The sequence below is a fragment of the Moschus berezovskii genome, chromosome 9 (genome assembly GCF_049115385.1).
Source record: "Moschus berezovskii isolate FMDL1 chromosome 9, NW_MosBer_1.0, whole genome shotgun sequence".
Lineage (NCBI taxonomy): Eukaryota > Metazoa > Chordata > Mammalia > Artiodactyla > Moschidae > Moschus > Moschus berezovskii.
In genome coordinates, this window is record NC_142468.1 from 51,246,973 (window position 1) to 51,270,986 (window position 24,014).

Below are 24,014 nucleotides of genomic sequence, written 5' to 3' on the forward strand. Positions count from 1 at the left end.
AGTAGACCTGGGTATGGCATAAGCCCTCTTGGAGGAGGTCACCATTAACCCCACCATAGAGCCCCCAGAACTTACACAGGACTGGGGAAACACACTCTTGGAGGGCACAAACAGAACCTTGAGTGTACCAGGACCCAGGAGAAAGGAGCAGTGACTCACAAGAGACTGACCCAAACTTGCCCGTGAGTGTCCAGGAGCCTCTGGCAGAGGCGTGAGTGGGTGGTGGCCTGCTGCAGGGCTGGTGGCACTGACTGTAGCAGTGCCTGCATGGGAGCTTTTGAAGGAGGTCGACATTATCTTCATTACCTCCGCCATAGTTTGGCTTCAGGTCAAATTGCAGGGCGGGAACACAGCCCCACCCATCAATAGAAAGTTGGATTAAAGATTTTCTGAGCATGGCCCTGCCCATCAGAACAGGACCCAGTTTCCCCCTCAGTCAGTCTCTCCCATCAGGAAGCTTCCATAAGCCTCTTATCCTTCCCCATCAGAGGGCAGACAGAATGAAAACCACAGTCACAGAAAACTAACAAAACTGATTACATGGACCACAGCCTTGTCTAACTCAGTGACACTATGAGCCATGCTGTGTAGGGCCACCCAAGATGGACGGGTCATGGTGGAGAGTTCTGACAAAACGTGCTCCACTGGAGAAGGGAATGGCCGACCACTTCAGTATTCTTGCCTTGAGAACCCCATGAGCAGTATGAAAAGGCAAAAAGATGGGACACTGAGAGATGAACTCCCCAGGTTGGTAGGTGCCCAGTATGCTACTGGAGATCAGTGGAGAAATAACTCCAGAAAGAATGAAGGGATGGAGCCAAAGCAAAAACAACACCCAGTTGTGGATGCGACTGGAGGTGGAAGTAAAGTCCAATGCTGTAAAGAGCAATATTGCATAGGAACCTGGAATGTTAGGTTCGTGCATCAAGGCAAATTGGAAGTGGTCATACAGGATATGGCAAGAGTGAACGTTGACATTCTAGGAATCAGCAAACTAAAATGGACTGGAATGGGTGAAATTAACTCAGATGACCATTATATCTACTGCTGTGGGCAAGAATCCCTTAGAAGAAATGGAGTAGCCATCATAGTCAACAAGAGTCCAAAATGCAGTACTTGGATGCAATCTCAAAAAAGACAGAATGATTGTTCATTTCCATGGCAAACCATTCAGTATCACAGTAATCCAAGTCTATGCCCCGAGGAGTAATGCTGAAAAAGCTGAAGTTGAATGGTTCTATGAAGACCTACAAGACTTTTAGAACTAACACCCAAAAATATGTCCTTTTCATTATAGGGGACTAGAAAGCAAAAGTAGGAAGTCAAGAAACACCTGGAGTAACAGGCAAATTTGGCCTTGGAGTACAGTACGAAGCAGAGCAACGGCTAGTAGAATTTTGCCAAGAGAAGGCACTGGTCATAGCAAACGCCCTCTTCCAACAACACAAGAGAAGAATCTACACATGGATATATCACCAGATGGTCAATACTGAAATCAGATTGATTATATTCCTTGCAGCCAAAGATGGAGAAGCTCTATAGAGTCAGCAAAAACAAGACCGGAGCTGGCTGTGACTCAGATCATGAACTCCTTATTGCCAAATTCAGACTTAAATTGAAGAAAGTAGGGAAAACCACTAGACCATTCAGGTATGACCTAAATCAGATCCCTTATGATTATGCAGTGGAAGTGACAAATAAATTCAAGGGATTAGATATGATAGAGTGCCTAAAGAACTATGGACAGAGGTTTGTGACATTGTACAGGAGGCAGGGATCAAGACCATCCCCAAGAAAAAGAAATGCAAAAAGGCAAAATGGCTGTCTGAGGAGGCCTTACAAATAGTATGAAAAGAAGACAAGTGAAAGGCAAAGGAGAAAAGGAAAGATATAAGCATCTGAATGCAGAGATCCAAAGAATAGCAAGGAGAGATAAGAAAGCCTTCCTCAGCATTCATGCAAAGAAACAGGAAAACAATAGAATGGGTAAGACTAGAGATCTCTTCAAGAAAATTAGAGATACCAAGGGAACATTTCATGCAAAGATATGTTTGCATAAACATATCAATAAAGGACAGAAATGGTATGGACCTGACAGAAGCAGAAGATATTAAGAAGAGGTGGCAAGAATACACATAAGGACTATATAAAAAAGATCTTCATGATCCAGATAATCACGATGGTGTGGTCACTCACCTAGAGCCAGACATCCTGGAATGTAAAATCAAGTGGGCCTTAGGAAACATCACTGCGAACAAAGCTAGTGGAGGTGATGGAATTCCAGTTGAGCTATTTCAAATCCTAAAAGATGATGCTGTGAAAGTGCTACACTCAGTATGCCAGCAAATTTGAAAAAACTCAGCAGCGGCTACGGGACTGGAAAAGGTCAGTTTTCGTTCCAATTCCAAAGAAAGGCAATGCCACAGAATGCTCTAACTACTGCACAATTGCACTCATCTCACACGCTAGCAAATTAATGCTCAGAATTCTCCAAGCCAGGCTTCAACAGTATGTGAACTGTGAAATTCCAGATGCTCAAGCTGGATTTAGAAAAGGCAGAGGAACCAGATATCAAATTGTCAACATCCACTGGATCATTGAAAAAGCAAGAGAGTTCCAAAAAAACACCTGCTTTGGCTTTATTGACTATACCAAAGCATTTGTGTAAATCACAACAAACTGAAAAATTCTTAAAGAGATGGAAATACCAGACCACCTGACCTGCCTTCTGAGAAATCTGTATGCAGGTCAGGAAGCAACAGTTAGAACTGGACATGAAATAACAGACTGGTTCCAAATTGGGAAAGGAGTATGTCAAGGCTGTATATTGTCACCCTGCTTATTTAAATTATATGCAGTGTATATCATGAGAAATGCTGGATTCGATTTCAGCACAAGCTGAAATCAAGATTGCCAGGAAAAATATCAATAACCTCGGATATGCAGATGACACCACACTTATGGCAGAAACAGAAGTAAAGAGCCTCTTGATGAAAGTGAAAGAGGAGAGTGAAAGTAGGCTTAAAACTCAGCATTCAGAAAACTAAGATCATGTCATTCGGTCCCATCACTTCTTTGCAAATAGATGGGGGAACAGTGAAAGACTTTACTTTCTTGGGCTCCAGAATCATTGCAGACGGTGACTGCCACCATGAAATTAAAAGATGTTTGCTCCTTGGAAGAAAAGCTATGACCAACATAGACAGCATATTAAAAAGCAGAGACATTGCTTTGCCAACTAAGGTCAGTCTAGTCAAAGCTATGGTTTTTCCAGTAGTCATGTCTGGATGTGAAAATTGGACTATAAAGAAAGCTGAGTGCCAAAGAATTGATGCTTTTGAACTGTGGTGTTGAAGAAGACTCCTGAGAGTCTCTTGGACTGCAAGGAGATCTAACCAGTCCATCCTAAAGGAGATCAATCCTGAATGTTCATTGGTAGGACTGATGTTGGAAGCTGAAACTCCAATCTTTTGGCCACCTGATGCGAAGAACTGACTCATTTGAAAAGACCCTGATGCTGGGAAAGATTGGAGGCGAGAGGAGAAGGGGACGGCAGAGGATGAGATGGTTGGATGGCATCACCGACCCAATGGATATGAATTTGAGTAGGCTCCTGTAGTTGGTGATGGACAGGGAAGCCTGATGTGCTACAGTCCATGGGGTCGCAAAGAGTGGGTTACAACTGAGCGACTGAACTGAAAGACTTTACAAAATAAAAAAGGTAGAACAGCTGTGAGTTTAATTTGGAACAGAGGTTGGCAAACTTTGTCAGTCAGATAGTAAATGTTTTAGAGTTTATGGACCATACCATATGAAATTATTCATTTCTGCCATTGTATTGTGCAAATGACCATAAGCAATACATGAATGAGCGTGGTTTCGTTCCAATAAAACTTTATTTACAAAAGCAGGCAGTGGGCTAGATTGGCCCAAGGGCCATAATTTGCTGACTTTCCTCATCTGGAGTACTGAGGGTGGGGTTGGTACAGAGCCGGGTGGCTTTAGTGAAAACATTTATCATAAAAGTTGTGCTCTATGGCCTAATTCCTTATCTTCTCTATCCAAATTCTAGTACCCTGTGGTCTCCTTTTGGGGAAGAAATGTCTCTGTATAACCTTCCCCATTACATTGGCTTGAGTTCTCACTTGTGTTCTCCTTGGGCAATTAGACTGCAGGTGTAGTTCTTACCAGTGCCATTCTGGTTTGTGATATTTTGTTCAGCACAGAACAGAGAATGGGAGGTTACTTGGGGACTTAGATGACTCTGCTTGACCATCTGAAAGCAGACTGGATGAAAATAAGCAGAGACCAGGAGAATCTCTCTCATGGGTTTCCTTTTCTGCCAGGCTGTTCCAGGTGAAGATGGAACGGGAGCAGCACCAGACTGAAATCAGAGATCTCCAGGATCAACTCTCGGAAATGCATGATGAATTGGACAGTGCAAAACAATCCGAGGACAGGGAGAAGGGGGCTCTGATTGAGGTAAGCTGGGGCCAGGTGACAAGAGAGGCCCTGTCTACCTGTAGGGTATGGGATGGGTGAGGGAACTGGGAGCCATTGTCTGTTGTGTGCTTGTTCTACTTGTGAATATGGTTCCCTTTTGTGAGAGCATCATATGCAGTAGTTTGTCTTAGGAGAAAAACCGTATAGAAGAGTAGAAAGAATAATGTGTTAACTCATATAGAGTCCCAGTCCCAATCCGACAGTTGTCAACATGTTTCCGTATTTACTCCATTTTTCTTCTGTCCATCCGTTCAACTTTGTTTGTTATTTTAAAATTCATCTATCTATTCATATTGGTGAACTTTTTCAACGGAATTTACAGATAATACCACATTGCACCCCTAAGCTTTTCAGCATGCATTTAAATAGTTAATTTTCTTATAACCACAATGCTATTATCATATCCCCTTAATGGATCACAGCCTTGTCATGGCGAAGGGGCTTGAATAACTCAGTGAAGCTATGAGCCATGCCATGTAAGGCCACCTAAGATGGAAGGGTTAAAGTAAACAGTTCTGACAAATTGTCCACTGGAGGAAGGAATGGCAACCCACTCCAGTATTCTGGCCTGGGAAATCCCATGGACAGAGGAGCCTGGCGGACTGCAGTCCATGGGGTCACAAAGAGTTGCATACAACTGAGTGACTAACACATGGTTACACATGGTACACAGCAAGTGTGATATGAGCTTCAGTTTTGGTGATGTGTGGAGGCTAATAATGAAAATCTCAGGAAAGGGAAACAGCACATCTTTTCTTAAAAATGTTCCTGTTGTTGCTGGCTTTCTGGTTATTTGCTTCTTTCTTATAATGGGAGCTATATCTTCTACTGTTGCCTTTCTGCAAGATAGGTTAGGACACAGTGAGTATCTCTGTGCCAAAGTGGGTTTCTCTCCCTCTGGAAAATTGTCCTTACTGTTTTTATCAGTTTCCTTTGACATGCCAAAGACATTTAAAAAATGATCTATGGTTTTTATATCACAAATTAAATAGACCCCATCTCCTCATCACTTTCAGTTTATTCTTCATATCTTAATAAAAAGTGGCCAGGGGGAATCTGATAACAAATTATAGTTGTAGCCAACTTTTCCATTGGACTTGCTTAGAACGGACTCTTAAACTCAGCAAACATTAAACACTTCTGCTTTTGAATGCTTGGAAAAGCTTGAAGGCCCTGTATTTTTTGAGGCCTGCATAATGCACAAGATTTTTCAGGAAACATCTTTTAATACTGTGCATTCTGTTAAATGACGTTGGGCCTCTATATGGAGTCAGTATGAAAAGAGGATAGAATCATTATTTAAAAAAAAAAAAGATTAAAGGAAAGAAAGAAGAAAGGAAGACATAGTAGAAAATACCTATTCTCTTAGGATAAGCCAGATATTAATAATTGACAAAGAACAGAATGACTTTGTCATTCTTAAGTAACCAACTGATGGTTCTGAATTTCTTTTTTAGTTTAAGATACAAAAATAATTATAGCTGAAGTAGTCAGTCATTTCTTTGACCCTGAGTATGTTTTCCTTTGTTTTGGTAGTGATGGGTAAAAATGAGACCTCTCTCTAAGCTTCATGACAATGGGATTCTCTAATTACTGAAGATCATCTCTGATGGGAGCCTATAGTGTTGACAGATGGGCCAGCAGAATCCTATGGTGTTTTTTCCCTGACATTTACCAAGATGCAAGTACTTAGGTATCAGTAAAATATTATGGTTATGAAATCATTTTGGTTTAGGGGTAGACTGGTGCTTAGAAATAACATCTCTAAAATAAGTATATGCTTATTTTGAAGTGATGTTACTGAATATTATACACAGTGAAGAAAATGATGATTCTCATCAGCTCTGTTACAATTTCTAGGCCATCTTTCTGTGGAAAAATGACATAATTCTTTGTCAGCTGTACGTTTTTTTGAGTGGAGGGCACACCATATAGCCTGTGAGATCTTAGTTTCCTGACCAGGGATCAAACCCGTGCTTCCTGCAAGGAGTCCTAACCCCTGGACTGTCATGGAATTCCCATTTCTTTTCTTTCTTTTTTGTTTGATTTTTGGATTGTCAGCTGTAGTTTTGCGATATGACCTTTACTTTTCAGTGAGCAAGGGCTTCTGTGAAAGCTTTTGTGCAAAGGGTCTAGATCAGTTTTTTTTCTCCTGTTGACATGGAATACCTATGGGTAGGTGGTGTGTGAAGATGTTTTGTGGACTTGTGAGTGTCTGCTCTGGATGTTCTGGTCTGTTCTTTCTTTGGCCCTACTATCAGGACAGCCTCTGGCTGCTGTTAACAGCTAGCTCCCAGTGCATGCTTCCTTTTCTTCTAAACTTTCCTTGTCTTTTCAGGTTCTGGGCAAGTTTCTTTGCTTCAGTTTAAATAGGTAGACCTCCTTCTAGGCACTTCCAACTGGCTCCAGTACCCTTTTCATTTGCTTCTAAGAGACAGAGCACAGCCACACTGCTTGCTCCTCAGCCTCTTTTTGAGCGTGTAGTTTTGTTGTCAGGCCTGCAGAAGCTGTATGGTGAAGAGAACCAGCACTGTTATTCAATCTGGGTCCCATCTTGGTTCTATCACTTATAGCTGGGTGATCTTAGGCATGTTATTAATAGCATCTCAGAACTCCAGTTTTTTTTTTTTTAATTAACGAGAACAATAGTATTCATCTCCTATGATTTTTAGAAGTGCTTAGCATAATTCTTATTATGTAGTAAGTACCAAATAGTCAGTCTTTTTAGCCTAACCCTCCTACTCCTCCCCACCCACCCCCGAATATACATCCATACTAGGTCTTTATCTCTTGTGGCTTCATGTGAAGCTAGCCTCGACGTGTATAGGTTTTGAAGGTGCTGATTCTGTGTGCCCAGAGTTTTCCTTTGTTTTCTTTGATGGGAGTCTGCACACTGGCATGTGCATCTCTGGCGGATGTTTGGATATATTTTGAGGTTTATATGTTTTACTCTTGCATCCTTGGTGGCTCAGTGGTAAAGAATCTGCCTGCCAATGCAGGAGACACAGGTTTGATCCCTGGGTCTGGAAGATTCCCCAGAGAAGGGAATGGCAACCCACTCCAGTATTCTTGGCCTGGGAAATCCCACGGACAGAGGAGGCTGGCAGGCTACAGTCCTTGGGGTCGCAAAGAATCAGACACGACTGAGTGACTAGAAAGCAGCAATATGTTTTCTGTCACTTCTTTGGCTTGATATAATTGACAATAAAGCCTCAGAGGTGATGAAGTTTTTGAAATCTCCCTGTGCCTTTTGGTCTCTACCCTGGAAAGCTTCAAGTGCTACTCAGTGATACGGTGAGGTGTAATCTGATTGGATTTGTACAGCAGAGTCCATTTCAGCAGCAGCCCCAGTCACAGATAACAGCATGTTGGTGTAGAATGGACCATAAAAACTTGGTTTCTTGACATGCGTTGGTGGCAGTACACAAAAGGCAACATGAAACACAGATATATCCTGAAAAAGATAAGTGTGGAAAGAGGAACTGCGTTATCGTCAAAACAATTGAGAAATGTGTGAGAGTAAGAGCAGGAAACAGGAGTAGGCTCACAAGGGCTGCTGTGAAGAAGCTGGCAGGAGGCTCCAGGAAGACCTAGAGGGGTTGCCAATAGCAACAGTGGTGTGGGGGTGGTGTTTCTAATAGCCCTGAACTGGACAGTGGAAGCCACAGGGCATCTCCTTTGATAAATAGCAGAATGGGGTATATTTTCATAAAATTTGCTTATGTGTTTTGTGTTTGGTGCTTTGAAAGAGTCAGAGTTGCTCTTGTTACCTGGATGATTCTCTGGAAGTTTCTTTTGAGCTTATTAATGCCTGCTAGCTAGCTTCTTGAGGAACTAAGTCTGTGCAGTGCAGCTCCACCTTGGAATTGCAGAGGCTCCCCTGGTTTAATGGGGCTTCCCTGGTAGCTCAGCTGGTAAAGAATCTGCCTGAAATGCAGGAGACCCTGGTTCATTTTCAAGCTTGAGAAGATCCGCTGGAGAAGGAATTGGATACCCACCCCAGTATTCTGGCGTGGAGAATTCCTTGGGGTTGCAAAGAGTCGGACAGGACTGAGCAACTTTCACTTTCCCCTGATTTAATGTGTGTACATGCCCTAGAGCAATGGTCCCCAACCTTTTTCACAACTGGTTTTGTGGAAGACCGTTTTTCTACAGACCAGGGCAGGGTGGGGGGGTTGATTCAAGTGCATTACCTTTATTGTGCACTTTATTTCTATTGTTGTTACTTTGATATAATTTATAATAATTATACAACTCACCATAAGGCAGTATCAATGGGAGCCCTGAGCTCGTTTTCCTGCAACTAGATGGTCCCATCTGGGAGTTTTGATATGGGTCTGCAAGCAATAGATTTATTATGGTCTCTGTGCAGTCAAACTTCCCTGCTAATAATGTGTATTTGCAGGTGCTCCCCAGTGCTAGAATCACTGCTTCAGCTTCAGCTCAGGTCACCAGGCATTAGATTCTCATAGGGAGTGCAAGCCTAGATCCCTCACATGCACAGTTCACAGTAGGGTTCGTGTTCCTATGAGAATCTAATGCCACTGCTGATCTGACAGGAGGCGATGCTGAGGTCATAATGTGAGTGATGGGGAGCAGCTGTAAATACAAATGAAGCTTTTCTCGTTGCTCACCTCCTCCTGCTGTGCAGCCTGCTTCCTAACAGGCCACAGACCAGCATTGCTCTGTGACCTGAGGGTTGGAGACCCCTGCCCTAGAGCAAAGGAAGGAAATTCCATTGTCAGTTATTCTTAAATTGATACAAATAGTGTCACCCCTTCATCAGTGACCCACATCTTGAAGGCAAAATAGTTTTCTCTCTTGAGACCTCAGTTCTCAGGTGACAGCCCTTCCTCCAGTTCTACAGGAGCTCTGAGAGGACAGGATGTGTATTTACTCATGAACTACCAGTGAAAGAATGGATGAGTTAGAATTCTGACATCTCTGACTCTTGCTGTACTGCCCATGTTAATATATGCTCAGAACAGGCCTGCTCCCAGCTATCACTGATCCACACATCAAAAATATAAATCAGATCTGTTTTCTTTTCAAGAAGTTGGTAATCTTGTGAGTGAAAGTTGCTCAATCGTATCTGACTCTCTGCAACCCCACGGACTATACAGTCCATGGACTTCTCCAGGCCAGAATACTGGAGTGAGTAGCCTTTCCCTTCTCCAGGGGATCTTCCTGACCCAGGAATCAAACTGGGGTCTCCTGAATTGTGGGCGGATTCTTTACCAGCTGAACCACCAGGGAAGCCCAAGAATACTGGAGTGGGTAGCCCATCCCTTCTCCAGTGGATCTTCCTCACCCAGGAATCAAACTGGGGTCTCCTGACTTGCAGGCGGATTCTTTACCAGCTGAGAGAGATAAGCAAATAGAATCTAGATACAAGGACTGCAAGGTAAAAGCAGATGACACTACCCTTATGGCAGAAAGTGAAGAGGAACTCAAAAGCCTCTTGAAGAAAGTGAAAGAGGAGAGTGAAAAGGTTGGCTTGAAGCTCAACATTCAGAAAACAAAGATCATGGCATCTGGTCCCATCACTTCATGGGAAATGGAAAAACAGTGGAAACAGTGTCAGACTTTATTTTTTGGGGCTCCAAAATCACTGCGGATGCTGATTGCAGCCATGAAATTAAAAGACGCTTACTCCTTGGAAGGAAAGTTATGACCAACCTTGATAATATATTAAAAAGCAGAGACATTACTTTGCCAACCAAGGTCCGTCTAGTCAAGGCTATGGTTTTTCCCGTGGTCATGTATGGATGTGAGAGTTGGACTGTGAAGAAGGCTGATCGCTGAAAAATTGATGCTTTTGAACTGTGGTGTTGGAGAAGACTCTTGAGAGTCCCTTGTACCGCAAGGAGATCCAACCAGTCCATTCTAAGGGAGATCGATCCTGGGTGTTCATTGGAGGGACGGATGCTGAAGCTGAAACTGCAATACTTTGGCCACCTCATGCGACGAGTTGACTCACTGGAAAAGACTCTGATGCTAGGAAAGGTTGGGGGCGGGAGGAGAAGGGGACGACCGAGAATGAGATGGCTGGATGGCATCATCGACTCTGTGGACATGAGTTTGAGTGTACTCCGGGAGTTGGTGATGGACAGGGAGGCCTGGCGTGCTGTGATTCATGGGGTCGTGGAGAGTCGGACACGACTGAGCGACTGAACTGAACTGAACAGTGAGAAGCACAGCTAAAGTGAGATTGGGTATTCAGGAAGAGGATTCAAGGAAGACTTCTTGGAGTAGGTCATACAGTATCTGAGTCTTGAGAGGTTTTCTGAAAGACAGAGACAGTTGGGACCAAGAAGGGTGAAGGATGCCCCTGACAGAAGATACCTTGTGGGTGATGGCATAGACTGCAGGTGAGAAACGAGGTGGGGGAGCTGTTGGGTAGCTCGTGCAAACCACCTGGGCCAGAGGTGAGGAGAGCCTAACCCTGGAGAGGGGAGGAAAAGGATCTAAGATGTTACAGAACTATTTAGTCATGAGGGACAAGGACGAGAGGGATCAAGGTTGTTGCCAAGCTCCCGAGCCTGTGAGCTCCTGAGCAGGTGCTGTTGTCCCCGAGAGTAATGAACAAAGGAAGAGGAGAGGGAGGGACTTGAGGAATTCACTGAGAAACGTAAGCCTCCTGAATCTTAGGTGCCTGAGGGACATCCAGGTGGCCGAGTCTTGCAGGTCTGAACTCAGATAAGAGTTGGAGGTAAAGGTTTGGGAGTTATTTATGTAGAATTAATAGTTGGAAAGCAAAACAAACTAGGTGAACTTGCCAAAAAAGAGTGAAGAATGTGAAGTCACATTCTTGGGGATCATCTTAGCTTTTTAGGAAGAGGGAGGGAAAAGCCAGAAAAGATTGTCACGGAAAAAGTGGCCCAAGGGAAGAAAACAGGAGCATGGAATGAGTATCTTTGAACACTGGGTATGGATGCAGAAGATCAAAGCTTGTGTGTGTGCTCAGTTGCTCAGTCATGTCTGATTCTTTGTGGCCCCATGGACTGTGGCCCTCCAGTTTCCTCTGTCCATGGGATTTTCCTGCAAGAATACAGGAGTGGGTTACCATTTCCTCCTCCAGGGGATCTTCCCAATCCAGGGGTTGAACCTGCGGCTCCTGCATTGGCAGGCGGGTTCTTTACCACTGAGCCAGCTGGGAAGCCCCAAAGAGGATCAAAGGAGAGTAAAGAAAAGTGAAGACTGAGCAAAGGCCTTTGGATGTCGAGATGAAGAGGCCAACCTTGGAGGGAACAGTGGTAGTAGAGTAGGAGCAAAAGCCATTTGCAACAGATTAAGGTGATCAAAAAGTACACACAGTGAATAGAAATTACACTTTCAAAAGTTTGGTGGAAAGCTTGGTTTTTTGTATGTGTATTTTGTTTGTTTTTGCCCTTGACTGAGAGGATTCTTGTCCCCTGAGGAAAAGGACATAGATTCAAGGAAACAGAAAGGAATAAAATGACAGGAAAAAAGAAAAAGACAACTGATCTGTAAAGACTTGGAGCAGGCTGGTGAGGAGGAAGTGGCTGGCTGTGAAGTGTCTTGGGGCGGGGAGGAGGCCTGGCATGCAGAGGAGCTAGATGGTCAAGCCCAAGTCCTGGCTGAGTGCACAGTAGGGACGTCTGTGGAGTGGGGGAGCCTGAGCTTGAGGGTTGCTGAGCAGGTCTGACAAGGAATGGTGACCTGAGAGGAATGCCCAGCTTAGGCAGGACATAATTGTGTTGAGGGGATGCCGCTGGTAGTGGAACTTGCTGCCCCAGTTTGGTGACTTTGCTCATGAGCAGTGAGGTTGTGAGGCAGGGAAGGTGGAGAATGTGTGTTTATTATCCCTGCTCAGAATGGAGCAGAGGCATCCTGAGGTCTTGGGCTGTGGGTGCAGGGTTCCGGGGGTGAAGTAAGAGTCAGCATCTGCCCCTCCGGCCCCGCCAACGAAGCAATAGCTCATGAAGGCCACTAGCAGGGACTGCAGACCATTGCACTGAAGTGAAGTGAGATGGAAAACACAGACCCGGCACCTCAGGGCATCGAGAATGAAACCAGTTTCCCTTTTCTCCCTCAAATTAAATCTCAGGAAAGCTAAGATAGTGGACGCAAGGGGTATGGTGGCTTGTGAGAAGAGGAAAAGAAAGAGAGGGTGGGGGCTAGGCCAGTATGTAGCACGCGGGGGGAGAGAACAGGGAGGTCTGTGAGGCTGTGACCGTGAGTGTGGGGCCGAGGTGGAGGCGCCGGGCCGCGCAACAGAATGCTTGCATCCTCACCTCCCCGCTTGTGTGTTCTCTCTGCAGGAGCTCCTTCAGGCAAAGCAGGACCTTCAGCATCTGCTCATTGCCAAAGAGGAGCAGGAAGACCTCTTGAGGAAGCGGGAGCGTGAACTCACTGCGCTGAAGGGAGCCCTGAAGGAAGAGGTTTCCAGCCACGACCGGGAGATGGACAAGCTGAAGGAGCAGTATGATGCTGAGCTGCTGGCCCTGCGGGAGAGTGTGGAGGAGGCCACTAAGGTGGGTCTGGTCAGAGGGGGCAGGCAAGGCACAGAGGAGGCCCAGGACCACCTCGCCCAAACCTGTGTCCGTTGTTTGCCTTCCTTTTCATGACAGAGTGAAAAGTTTCATCCCATCATGGATCCAGAAAGTGAAAAGTGAAAGTGTTAGTCACTCAGTTGTGTCTGACTCTCTGCAGCTCCATGGACTGAAGCCCACCAGGCTCCTCTGTCCATGGGATTCTCCAGGCAAGAATACTGGCGTGGGTAGCCATTCCCTTCTCCAGGGGATCTTCCTGACCCAGGGATTGAACCTGGATTCTCCTGCACTGCAGGCAGATTCTTTACCATCTGAGCCACCAGGGAAGTCCTGTTGATCCGGACCTTGTTCACAAACAGTAAACTCAGCAGTTATGCTGTTGACCATGTCCATAAACATAAAAAATTTAAGGACACTATTTAAAATCTCTGGCACATGGTGAGATTTAGAGGCCCAGAAGTGAACCCTTGCAGGATTCCTAGGGCATTGGTGCCCTTGCTGATGGGGCAGGATTACAGACAGGATGTTTCTGGCATCCTTCCCCCACCCCGCCCCGACTCTGTTCTTTCTGACTTGTGAAGCCTTCTGTTCGACGATTCAAGTTCTTTTCTCAGCACAGTTACAAGAGGGTTAATGAGCTGAATTGCCCAAACCTTTGCAAGATAATTTTTCTCTTAATTGAATTCTTGGCTCCTACAAATGGATTCTAAATTATTTTGAGGTCTTTGGTGTGGGTCTTTGAATTGGCTGATTAAGAAAAGGGGGAAATGAAGGGGAAAATGTTTTGAAATGTCATGCCATCTTTAGGGAAAGAGGGGCATTACACAGTGTAAATTTTTTATGTTCTCTGCCATGTATAGGTTAAAGATGGTGAAGAAAGAACTCTTGATATTGTTTATTCTGTGGTGATTACAGTAACAGCTCAGAGCTGGTCAGTCCTCTCTCCCCTACACTCCAAAGTGATTCACTGATCTTCGGTTACAGCACAGTAATTGCAGATGACAAGAAGTGAAAAATGGATTTGTTTGTATAACAGTAAAACGTTTGGGAAAAATAGTCGGTTTGCATTTATTATAACTGAGGTAGTTTAAGAAAAAAGCCTCTTGTTCATTTGCCTATCTTAACTTTTTGAGATTTGGTTTCGTTTGAGGGAGAAGAGTGGAACTGATTTACTTTTCAGTGCTTTGCAGGGACATATCTGTTTTTTCCATCTCATTTTCTTTCTGTGCAGCAGCCTGGTGTCCCTGCTCTTGGCCTGTATGTGCTGCTGCTTCTTGGGGAACATGCCAACAGGCTGCTGAGTAAAATAATTTTCCTTTGGACCCTTCACGTCTTTATTATCTTCAGACCTTACATCAAAGCTTGAGTTAACATGGTTTATTCATTGAAGGGTAGTTGAGGATGATATTTGGCAGGTTTGCAGTGTTTTGACTCTAAGGAAAATTAAACTTCCAGCACACAGGATGCAGGAGACTTTACTGGAAGCTTCTAGGTCCTTTGCTGTCACATGTTATAAGCAGGGAAGGGAATGATGGTAGGTGAGGAAGTGTCTCTGTTGTATGGGAATGAGATAATCTGGAAAGATTCAGGCTCCTGACTTTTAAGCATTGCTTCACATTAGACAAAAAAGGATCACACAGACCAAATACAGGCCATCTGCAGGTTGACAGTGTGTGCCTTTTGTCCTCTTGTCTGTGCCCCTCGCACAGTGTCTGATGCGTGAAAGTGGAGTATCAGTTCCTCTCATAACTGGACTTTTCAGTCCCTAGTGTGTGGTTCCAGTTAAATTTTCTCCAGTGATGATGTGGGAGATCTTTTAGGAAACCGCTGTTTCTCTGTGAATTTCTCTGCCTTGCTTTTGCATTTCCCTGCGGTTTCTTAAAGAGGATTGTGATTGTGTTTTTACACCTCATTAGCTTGTGCTTCTGAAGGTGTTTGCTGAACAAATGTGGCAGGATCATATTTAATGGAAAAAAAAATTAGCACTGTAATGGACAGATGCTGCCTTTTTGTTATATTATGTATATGTGGGTACTATAAAATAGAATTTTAGTAGTGTTATATTAACTACTTGGAAGAGAGAGAATTCAATATAATTTTTTAATTTTGTAAAGTGTTTCTTAAATTTATACACCAGCCTTTAGACTTTCCCTGTCTTGAGGGGCGGCTCATCCACTACTGTGATTAAAAGCTGACATTTTGTTAAGGAACTGCATTGTTTTAGAAAGTTTATTTCCTTGGTAAGCCTTAGGAGGCAGCCCAACCTCCTGGCATCAGTTTTTAAATTTTTGCCACTGCCCCATGGCCAAAAATTCCTAAAGTGCTATTTTATCATTGTCAGATAGCAAATACTTCATCCTTGCCGGAGCTTGAGCACTAAAAGTTTTAAATTGCTAGAACATTTGGTGAAAACCCTCGCATTATATTAAGAATGTTTTACAGGTATTCCAAATAGATACTCTGTAAAAGTGGTTTTCGTAGACCCATAGAGCCACACCTTCTTAAGAACAGATTGATTGCTCAACAGAGGAGAATTCATGAGCTCCCTGGTGCTGGGGGCTTGTTGGGGGATGCGGGATGTCCTTGTACAGCAGAGTGGTTGGGGGCATTAGGTAAGCTGCTTCAGTTCCCTCCCCACAGAAGGAGGGGGTCTTCACGTTGTTAGAGGATTCTGTCATTCAGTCTTTAAAAGAACTGTTGAGGACTTTTAAATGTTGTTTCATAACATGCTTCTTTTTTTAATGTTGTGTTCTTTATACTCTTTTGCACTCGTTCCAGTTTTGAAAAGGAAATGTCCTCTTTGAGTTTGTGGCAGTGGCTGGGATCCACATGCAGAAAGGGACAGTCAGTGTGTGTCATCTGGGAGTGAAATGAAGACTCTCCACAGCTGTTAGCATCTTGCATGGAGGCTGAGGACACTGGGGAACTGAGTACAGCATAGGGAACACCTTGTTAGGTCGGAACGCGAGATGTGTGTCTGGGCTGGAGCCTTGTGGAGCAAGAGAAGTTAAGGTGAAGTGGAGTGAAAGTGTTTGGTGTTTAGTTATGTCCAACTCTTTGCGATCCCATGGACTGTAACCCATCAGGCTCCTCTGACCATGGGATTTTCCAGGCAGGAATACTGGAGTGGGTTGTCACTCCAGGGGATCTTACCAACCCAGGAATTGAACCCGGGTCTCTTGCACTGCAGGCAGATTCCTAACATCTGAACTGCAAGAGAATCCTTGAAATTAAGTGGTTAGACACAAAAAGAGAGTTTTAAGAGTCAGAGACCCTGATCCAAAGCATGAACTGTGTTTGGCTCTCATTTCAAGCAAACCAATTATAAAAAACCAAAAAAAAATAAAATAAAAAAGAAATCATTGGGAGCATTTAAACACTATCTCTGTATTTACTGATAGTAAGAAATAATATAAACAGAATTTTTAGGGGTGAAACAGTGTTACTGTTTTTCAAAGTCTTTATCTTTTAAAGAAACTAAAGTATTGGGTTGGCCACCAAGTTTGTTCTGGTTTATCTGTGACAGTTTACAGAAATCTCCAAACGAAATTTTTGGCCAACCTAAAATCACTGTGGATGCTGATTGCGGCCATGAAATTAAAAGACGCTTACTCCTTGGAAGGAAAGTTATGACCAACCTAGATAGTGTATTAAAAAGCGGAGACATTACTTTGCCAACAAAGGTCCGTCTAGTCAAGGCTATGGTTTTTCCCGTGGTCATGTATGGATGTGAGAGTTGGACTGTGAAGAAAGCTGAACACCGAAGAATTGCTGCTTTTGAACTCTGGTGCTGGAGAAGACTCTTGAGAGTCCCTTGTACTGCAAGGAGATCCAACCAGTCCATTCTAAAGGAGATCAATCCTGGGTGTTCATTGGAAGGACTGATGCTAAAGCTGAGACTGCAATACTTTGGCCACCTCATGCGACGAGTTGACTCACTGGAAAAGACTCTGATGCTAGGAAAGGTTGGGGGCGGGAGGAGAAGGGGACGACAGAGAATGAGATGGCTGGATGGCATCACCGACTCTGTGGACATGAGTTTGAGTGAACTCCGGGAGTTGGTGATGGACAGGGAGGCCTGGCATGCTGTGATTCATGGGGTCGCGAAGAGTCAGACACGACTGAGCGACTGAACTGAACTGAATATTATTTATGGGTGAAATAGAAGGCTATTTGGAATTTGCTTTGTTTTTGTTTTATTTTTTTAGTTGAAGTATAGTTGATATATGCTATTAGTTTGAAGTGTACAACATAGTGATTCAATATTTTTATAGATTTATGCCATTTAAAATGACTATAAATACAGGATGTATTCCCTGTGCTGTACAATGTATCCTTATAGCTTACTTATTTTATACATAGTAGTCTGTACCTCTTAATATCCCCTTGCCTCTCCCCCTGATAACCAATAGCTTGTTCTCTGTATTTGTAAGTCTGTTTCTGTGTTGTTTTATGGAATTTGCTTTAAAATACTTCACTGGGGGAAGAAAATGAATAGGGGTATGGTTGAAGCAGGATTAGCTATGTGATAAGTGTTAAAATTTGGTGATGACTCAGTTAATTATACTATTCTCTCTACTTGGGTTCAATCCCTGGGTTGGGAAGATCCCCTGGAGAAGGGCAAGGCTACCTACTCCAGTATTCTGGCCTGGAGAATTCCATGGACTGTGTAGAGTCACACGACTGAGCTACTTTCGCTTTCACTTTTCTCTGCTTTGCTAATGTTTGAAATTTTTTATAATAAAATGTTGGATTCTTTTGTAGTAATTTTTTTTAAAAAGAACAACACAAAAATTTAAAATAGAAAAGATGAGGTGGATTGAAATTGTGAGGACTGCTTGAATACCCTTATGCCATGACAGATGAGTAGGTTTTCTTTTCTTTTTTTTGTTTTGGCTGTGCTGGATCTTCATGGCTGCATAGGCTTTCTTTGGTTGTAGAGAGAGGGGGCTACTCTTCACTGCCGTGTGCAGTCTTCTCACTGCGATGGCGTCTCTTGTTGTAGAGCATAGACTCTAGGGTGTGTCGGCTTAGTGGCTCTGCAGCATGAGAAATCTTCCCGGACCAGGGATCGAACCCATGTCCCCTGCATTGGCAGGCAGATTCTTTATCACTGAGCCACCAGGGAAGTCCCAGATGAGTAGATTTGAAGTGGTGAGGGAGCACTTTGTTTTTTATTAGGGATCTGATGGGGGCGTGGTTCTATAGAGGTGTGACCAAGAAGTGGGAGAGGTTAGCAGTTGGAAGAATGAGAAGTAAGGCATGAGGAGGAATGAGCCTCAGGTCAGGGCTGACAGGAGAGACCCCACAGTGGGCCTGATGACAGGTGAGGGAGGAAGGAGAGACCAAGCCAGGTCCTGGGTGCTTGGAAGGAGGCCTTTCAGGGAACAGGAAGTTTCCAGTGGGGCCTTTGGGGGAAGGTGGGTAGTGAGAGGCAGGGCAGCCCTGTTGTGGGCAGGATGATGAGGAGTCTACGAGTGAGGGGGACTCTGCTTGGGGGCTGTGACTGGACAGAGAAGATGGGCGTAGGAGTGGAGGAGAAAAAGGAGGATGTAGATGCGGGACTTGAGGACAAGCAGCCAAGTCTGGAAATAGAACAGCAAGGGGAAGAGCATTGTGTTTGGCTTAATTAATGATACATTTGAGAAATTTCTAAAAGCAGCCTGTTTTTGTATTACATCCATTTTTGTTGTTGTTGAGGAAAAATGGTAAACTAAAAGCTTACGTACTCCTGCAGGTTAAAACTAAATGCTTCTGAACATTTTGAAAGAATTGCATAGTATTATAATCCCCCAAATCTTCCTATTAAAAAAAAAAAATTAGAAAGGTAATACAGTTGCACCTAAATTCCTTCTGTAGGACCATCAGAATGAAATCAGGGAATATGTGAATTATCAATTAAAATTATTTGTTTTTTAAAATCAGAGAGTAGCTGCTTTACAGTGTTGTATATTACATATTTATGTGTTGAGCCTGCGTGCTTTTATAGTGTTCTGCTCTTTATAGTATATTTTCTTTCTAACGTTATGTCCACATTTTATATTCTTTAACCCTTAGAGAAATTTTATTCAAATTCAGTAATGTTGAAACTACCTCCCCTTCAAAACTGCCCTTCGATTATGGCCTTATGTTTATGTTTCACTCAATGATTTGGAAATGTCACTCAAACTTATAAAAACGAATATGTGCTTCTTCCCCATAGCACATCTAGATTTTTCCTTCCCTCTTTCTTACCAATCTGTGAACAGTTTCTTTTCAAAGCGTGAGATCAGTAGAGGGTCAGATGGTAATACCAGTGCTAATCTCAGGATCAATGGAATTGCCTCCCTTAAGAGAAGGCTAATTCAGTGTAAAATCTCATTTCTGTCTTCTCCAAGGGGGAGTCAGGTTAGCGAGGGAAACTGTAGAAATCCGTATTTCCTCAGCTCTTTAACATCACATAATCAACTTACTCTGAAAGAGAGCTATTGAGAGTAGGGGATGCAAAGATGCAGAGATGTTGGGGGATGCAGCAGGTTTGTAATCAGTGCACAGGGAAAGGAAAATGTCTCTTTTCTAATGGGCCTAGAGTGAATCAGAACCCTCCATCAACAAAAATAAAACGGGAAAGATTCAAGGTTAAAAAAGTTCTCCTCCATTTCCTTTTTTTCCTCTCTCTAGTTTCCCCCTCCCCTGAACTGGCTCTTAATAATTATTATATCACTCTTCTGCATTCTGTCCTGATTAAAAAGTAGCTAAACAGGAGGCTTGGTATGGTGTCCTAGGATGTTTGCTTTGAAACTTCCATCAAAGCCCCAGACATGTCACCTCCCTGTGGCTCTGCACATGGGTCCTGGTAAGCCTCTTATGAGACTTGGTGAGCAATAAGGACATCCTGGCACTTCACTCCTGGTGTTTGACCTGAGCTGCCAAAGTCACTTGCTGTGGGTGTAGAAGACAGAGTCAGAGTCCCCGACATGCCCATTCATTTCCCATCAAATATTTGCATGTGTTTTACCACTGCCAGTCACTGAGAACACAAGTCAGGCCAACCGTGGTTTCTAGCTTCAAAGATCTTATACAGTCTTGTGGGGAGAGAATGTGCATATAAGAGGATGATGAAGTTACAGGTGCTGTGGTCGAGGCCCGCGCCGGTAGGAGATCAGGAAAGGCTTAATATTTTCAATGGCAGCCATCAGGAGAGAACCAGCACATCATTTCGCAACTTGACACCCTCCTAGTCTTTTCTGTACGAAACACTTAAGAATTAGACGTGAGAATGAAACTTCCTTTCCCAGGAACTCTCTGAGAGTTTCTGGCAGTAGCCCATCTTGAACCTGCTGGCTATGTGCCCAACTTCTTTTATTGTTAATTAAAAAAATTTTTTTTTTGCCTACACTTTGTAGTGTGTGGTATTTTAGGTCCCTGACCAGGGATTGAACCCACATTCCCTGCATCCCTGCTTTGGATGTATTCCTGTAGCTCCTGGGAAAGAGGAGGTGGAAGCAGGACTTTCAGGTCACCCCGTGCACTCGGATGACCCAGAAAATCACAGTGAATTCACGTGTGGTGTGAAAAGCAAGTGTGGAAACTTAATCAGGAAAAAGAAGTAAAAAGCCTCATTCTGGCCTTGCTTGCCTGTTTCCCATTTGGATGAAGAGTGACTAGAGGGCAAGGCATAAATAACTCAGAAGATTTGATGACCAATAGTCAGCATCATGTCCTCACCATTGGGAATGGATTGTTGATACAGTTTTGGACTCTCTATCAATAAGAAGGTCATCCATAGTCATCCATAGTTAATTAGGCAAATATTCATCGAGCATTTCATTTCTGCCAGGTAAGGTGCTGGGTTGTGGCGATAAAATGGACAGAGTGGGAGTGATAGACACAAGTGTAAATATGTGTATTGTGATAAGCGCTTTGAAATGGAGGGATGGAGGGAGGGAGCAGAAGCTTCCTTGAGCAAAATGAGGATGGAATCTGAAGGATGAATAGAAACTAACTAGGTTTCCCTGGTGCCTCCCACAGTAGAGAATCTGCCAGCAGTGTAGGAGACTCAGGTTTGATGCTTGGGTTGGGAAGATCCCCTGGAGAAAGGAATGGTTACCTACTCCAGTATTCTTGCCTGGAGAATTCCATGGACAAAGAAGTCTAGTGGGCTACAGTTCATGGTGTCCCAAAGAGTTAGACATGACTGACTGAGCTACTAAAACTTTCACTTTTTTTTTTTTTCCCAAAAAATCCTCATAGGGTATTCCAGGCAGAGGAAATGGCATGTGCAAAGGACTTGGTGGTAGGTGGGAGTATGGTCTATTCAAGGTATTGAAAGAAGGCCAGTGAGGCTGGGCTGTGAAGGACAGCCGGAAGTCTGGAGTGAGAGGAAGTGGAGAGTAGAGTACGGACCGCTTATGCAGCCTGTGTGCGTCTGAAGGATTTTCTTCTTTGCCTGAAGAGCAATGGAAGTCATGGAGAACTTTTACTTTTTCAAATTTATTTTTTTATTGAAGGATAATTGCTTTACAGAATTTTGTTGTTTTCTGTCAAACCTCAACATGAATCAGACATAGCTGTACATATATCCCCTCCCTTTTGAACCTCCCTCCCATCTCCCTCCCCATCCCACCTCTCTGGGTTGATTCAGAGCCCCTGTTTGAGCTTCCTGAGCCATACAGCAAATTCCCATTGACTGTCTATTTTACATATGGTGATGTAAGTTTCCATGTTACTCTTTCTATACATCTCACCCTCTCCTCCCCTCTCCCTGTGTCCATAAGTCTATTCTCTATGTCTGCTTCTCCATTGCTGCCCTGTAAATAATTTTTTCAGAACCATTTTTCTATATTCCGTATATGTGCGTTAGAATACAATATTTATCTTTCTCTGACTCACTTCACTCTGTATAATAGGTTCTAGGTTGTGGAGGACTTTTAAATAGGCGTGTGTGTATATGTGATGTGAGCAGATTCTTTCGGTGGTGAAGAGTCAGCTCTGGTCTTGACAAGTAAGGTATGTATTCATGCTGCCACTTTATATGGAGGCATCAGTTCTCTGGGGTCTCTTTAGCAATCCATTTCCTTTTTTAAAAGTATTTATTTATATATTTATCTGTGCTGGGTCTTAGTTACAGCATGTGTGATCTAGTTCCCTGACCAGGGATCAAACATGGGCCCCCTGCATTTGGAGCTTGGAGTCTTAGCAACTGGACCACCGGGGAAGTCCCTCCATTTCCGTTTTTAATGTAGTTATCACCAGCATCTCTCTCTGCTGAAGGGCACGCAGAAGGGGAAGGGAAATGGGAAATGGAGAGGCCCATTTTGTTTGTGATATTTTGTTCTTTGCCAGCTGTCCATTTCCTGAATTTATAAACTTTGTCCCTGAGCAAGTAGATGACGGTGAATAGGACCACAGATGATGGGAGAAGTTTGGTTTGGTATGTTGGTGGTGAGGTTTGTAGAAGGAAAGTTTTGTTTTCTAACAAGGCTGTTATAATGTCATGGTGCTAGAAATACCTTTAGACATTTATAGAAGTGTTAATAGAATAACTTAGTAAGGTACTTTTCTATCTCCATGTTCTGAGAATCATTCATGGACACCACCCAGAGTCCAAAAGTGTGGGCAAGGCAGAAACAGTGGCCACTCTCTGAGGGCCAGTAGCCAGGTGCATTTCCAGTTGCAGATGTGGTGAAGCCACAGAACTGGGCACTGTAAGCAGAGGATCTAGTTTAAATAGCAGAGATGATGGCTGTCAGTATAATATTGCAAATAGTTGCATCTTTAAAATCTCAAAGGAAAACTGCCTTAATTTTGTCATCAGAAATCCTACTCAGTCTGTGTTACACTTTTTCTGATCTTCTCTTTCTGACCTTCTAAATTCTGCTTAATGCTTATTTTTCTAAAGACTTGCCAAGATCATTAAGTAGATTTCCACTTGGTGGAAAAACTTGGCACTATTATGTGATCACTCTAAGCAGAAAATGGAGCATGTCATAAGCTCTAAATCCATTAGATAAGAAGCAGTGTGGACCCAAATATCTACAGTGTCAAAGTAAATCAGGGTAGATAGGGCATTTCTGGTAGCCAGCCTCTGAGATCCTGTGCACCCGCCACCGTGATGTATGCTTCCTGTGACTCTTCCCGTGTTGAATAGGACTGCTGTATGTGACCAGTAGGGAATGGTGGAGTCTGACTTCCAAGGCTAGATCGTAAAAGACACTCTGGCTTCCTCTTGAATCCCTTGCTCTGGGGAAAGCCAGCTGCCATGTTGTGAGGGCCCTCAAGCAGCCTGTGGAAAGTCTCATGTGATGAAGGACTGAAGCCTCCTGTCAGTAGCCATTTGAGTGCACCATCTTAGAAGTGGATCCTTAAGACCTGCTCAAGCCTTCAGATGACTACAGCCTTGGCCAGTATCTTGGGCCAGTCTCCTTAGGGACCCTGAGCCAGAACTACCAAACAAAGCACTTCTAGATTCTTTACTTTCAGAAGGTCTGTGAGATAATAAATGTTTTCTTTTATTTTAGGTCAGTGAGTTTTGGGGTAATTTGTTATGCAGCAATAGCTAACTGATACAACATTTTGACAAAGCCATCTCTTTCATGTTGTATTTCTTTATAGCCACTGACTCCAGCAGATCTGTAGCATCCTGTCACATCCTGGTCTTGTCCTTGTTTTGCTGGACTATACCAGTTAGGTGATGTGTCATTCTTCCCATTTTGAAGGAGGGACCGTCCATCAGTGCTTTGCAGAGTGCTCAGTAACTATCCTCCGTATGCTTGAATCAGAATGTGCACTAACCTGTGCACAACAGTCATATCGTTTAAGGAAAGGTCAGGATTCTCAATCTGGCTTTGCTTTTATTGACTTTATAAGAGACTCCTAGTCCTTCCTGATATTTCTTTCCTCTGTTGTAAACGGATACTATTTTTAGTATCAAAAACAAACCAAAAATGAAGCCATGTGCATATATACTTGTGTACCTATGGACTATCTCAGGAGGGACACACAGTGATGGTGAGT

At 43.5% G+C, this 24,014-nt stretch overlaps 1 protein-coding gene across 3 annotated transcripts in view; it reads left to right on the forward strand.

Annotated features, from left to right (window-relative positions):
• The window catches only part of CGNL1 (cingulin like 1), a 176,272-nt gene that overhangs the window by 72,066 nt on the left and 80,192 nt on the right, over nucleotides 1–24,014 (forward strand). For all 3 annotated transcript variants that reach the window (XM_055435541.2, XM_088839648.1, XM_055435540.2), the window contains exons 7-8: nucleotides 4,347–4,482; nucleotides 12,789–13,001. In XM_055435541.2, coding sequence (XP_055291516.2) covers nucleotides 4,347–4,482; nucleotides 12,789–13,001 — 349 coding nt within the window. The remainder of the gene's footprint in view (nucleotides 1–4,346; nucleotides 4,483–12,788; nucleotides 13,002–24,014) is intronic.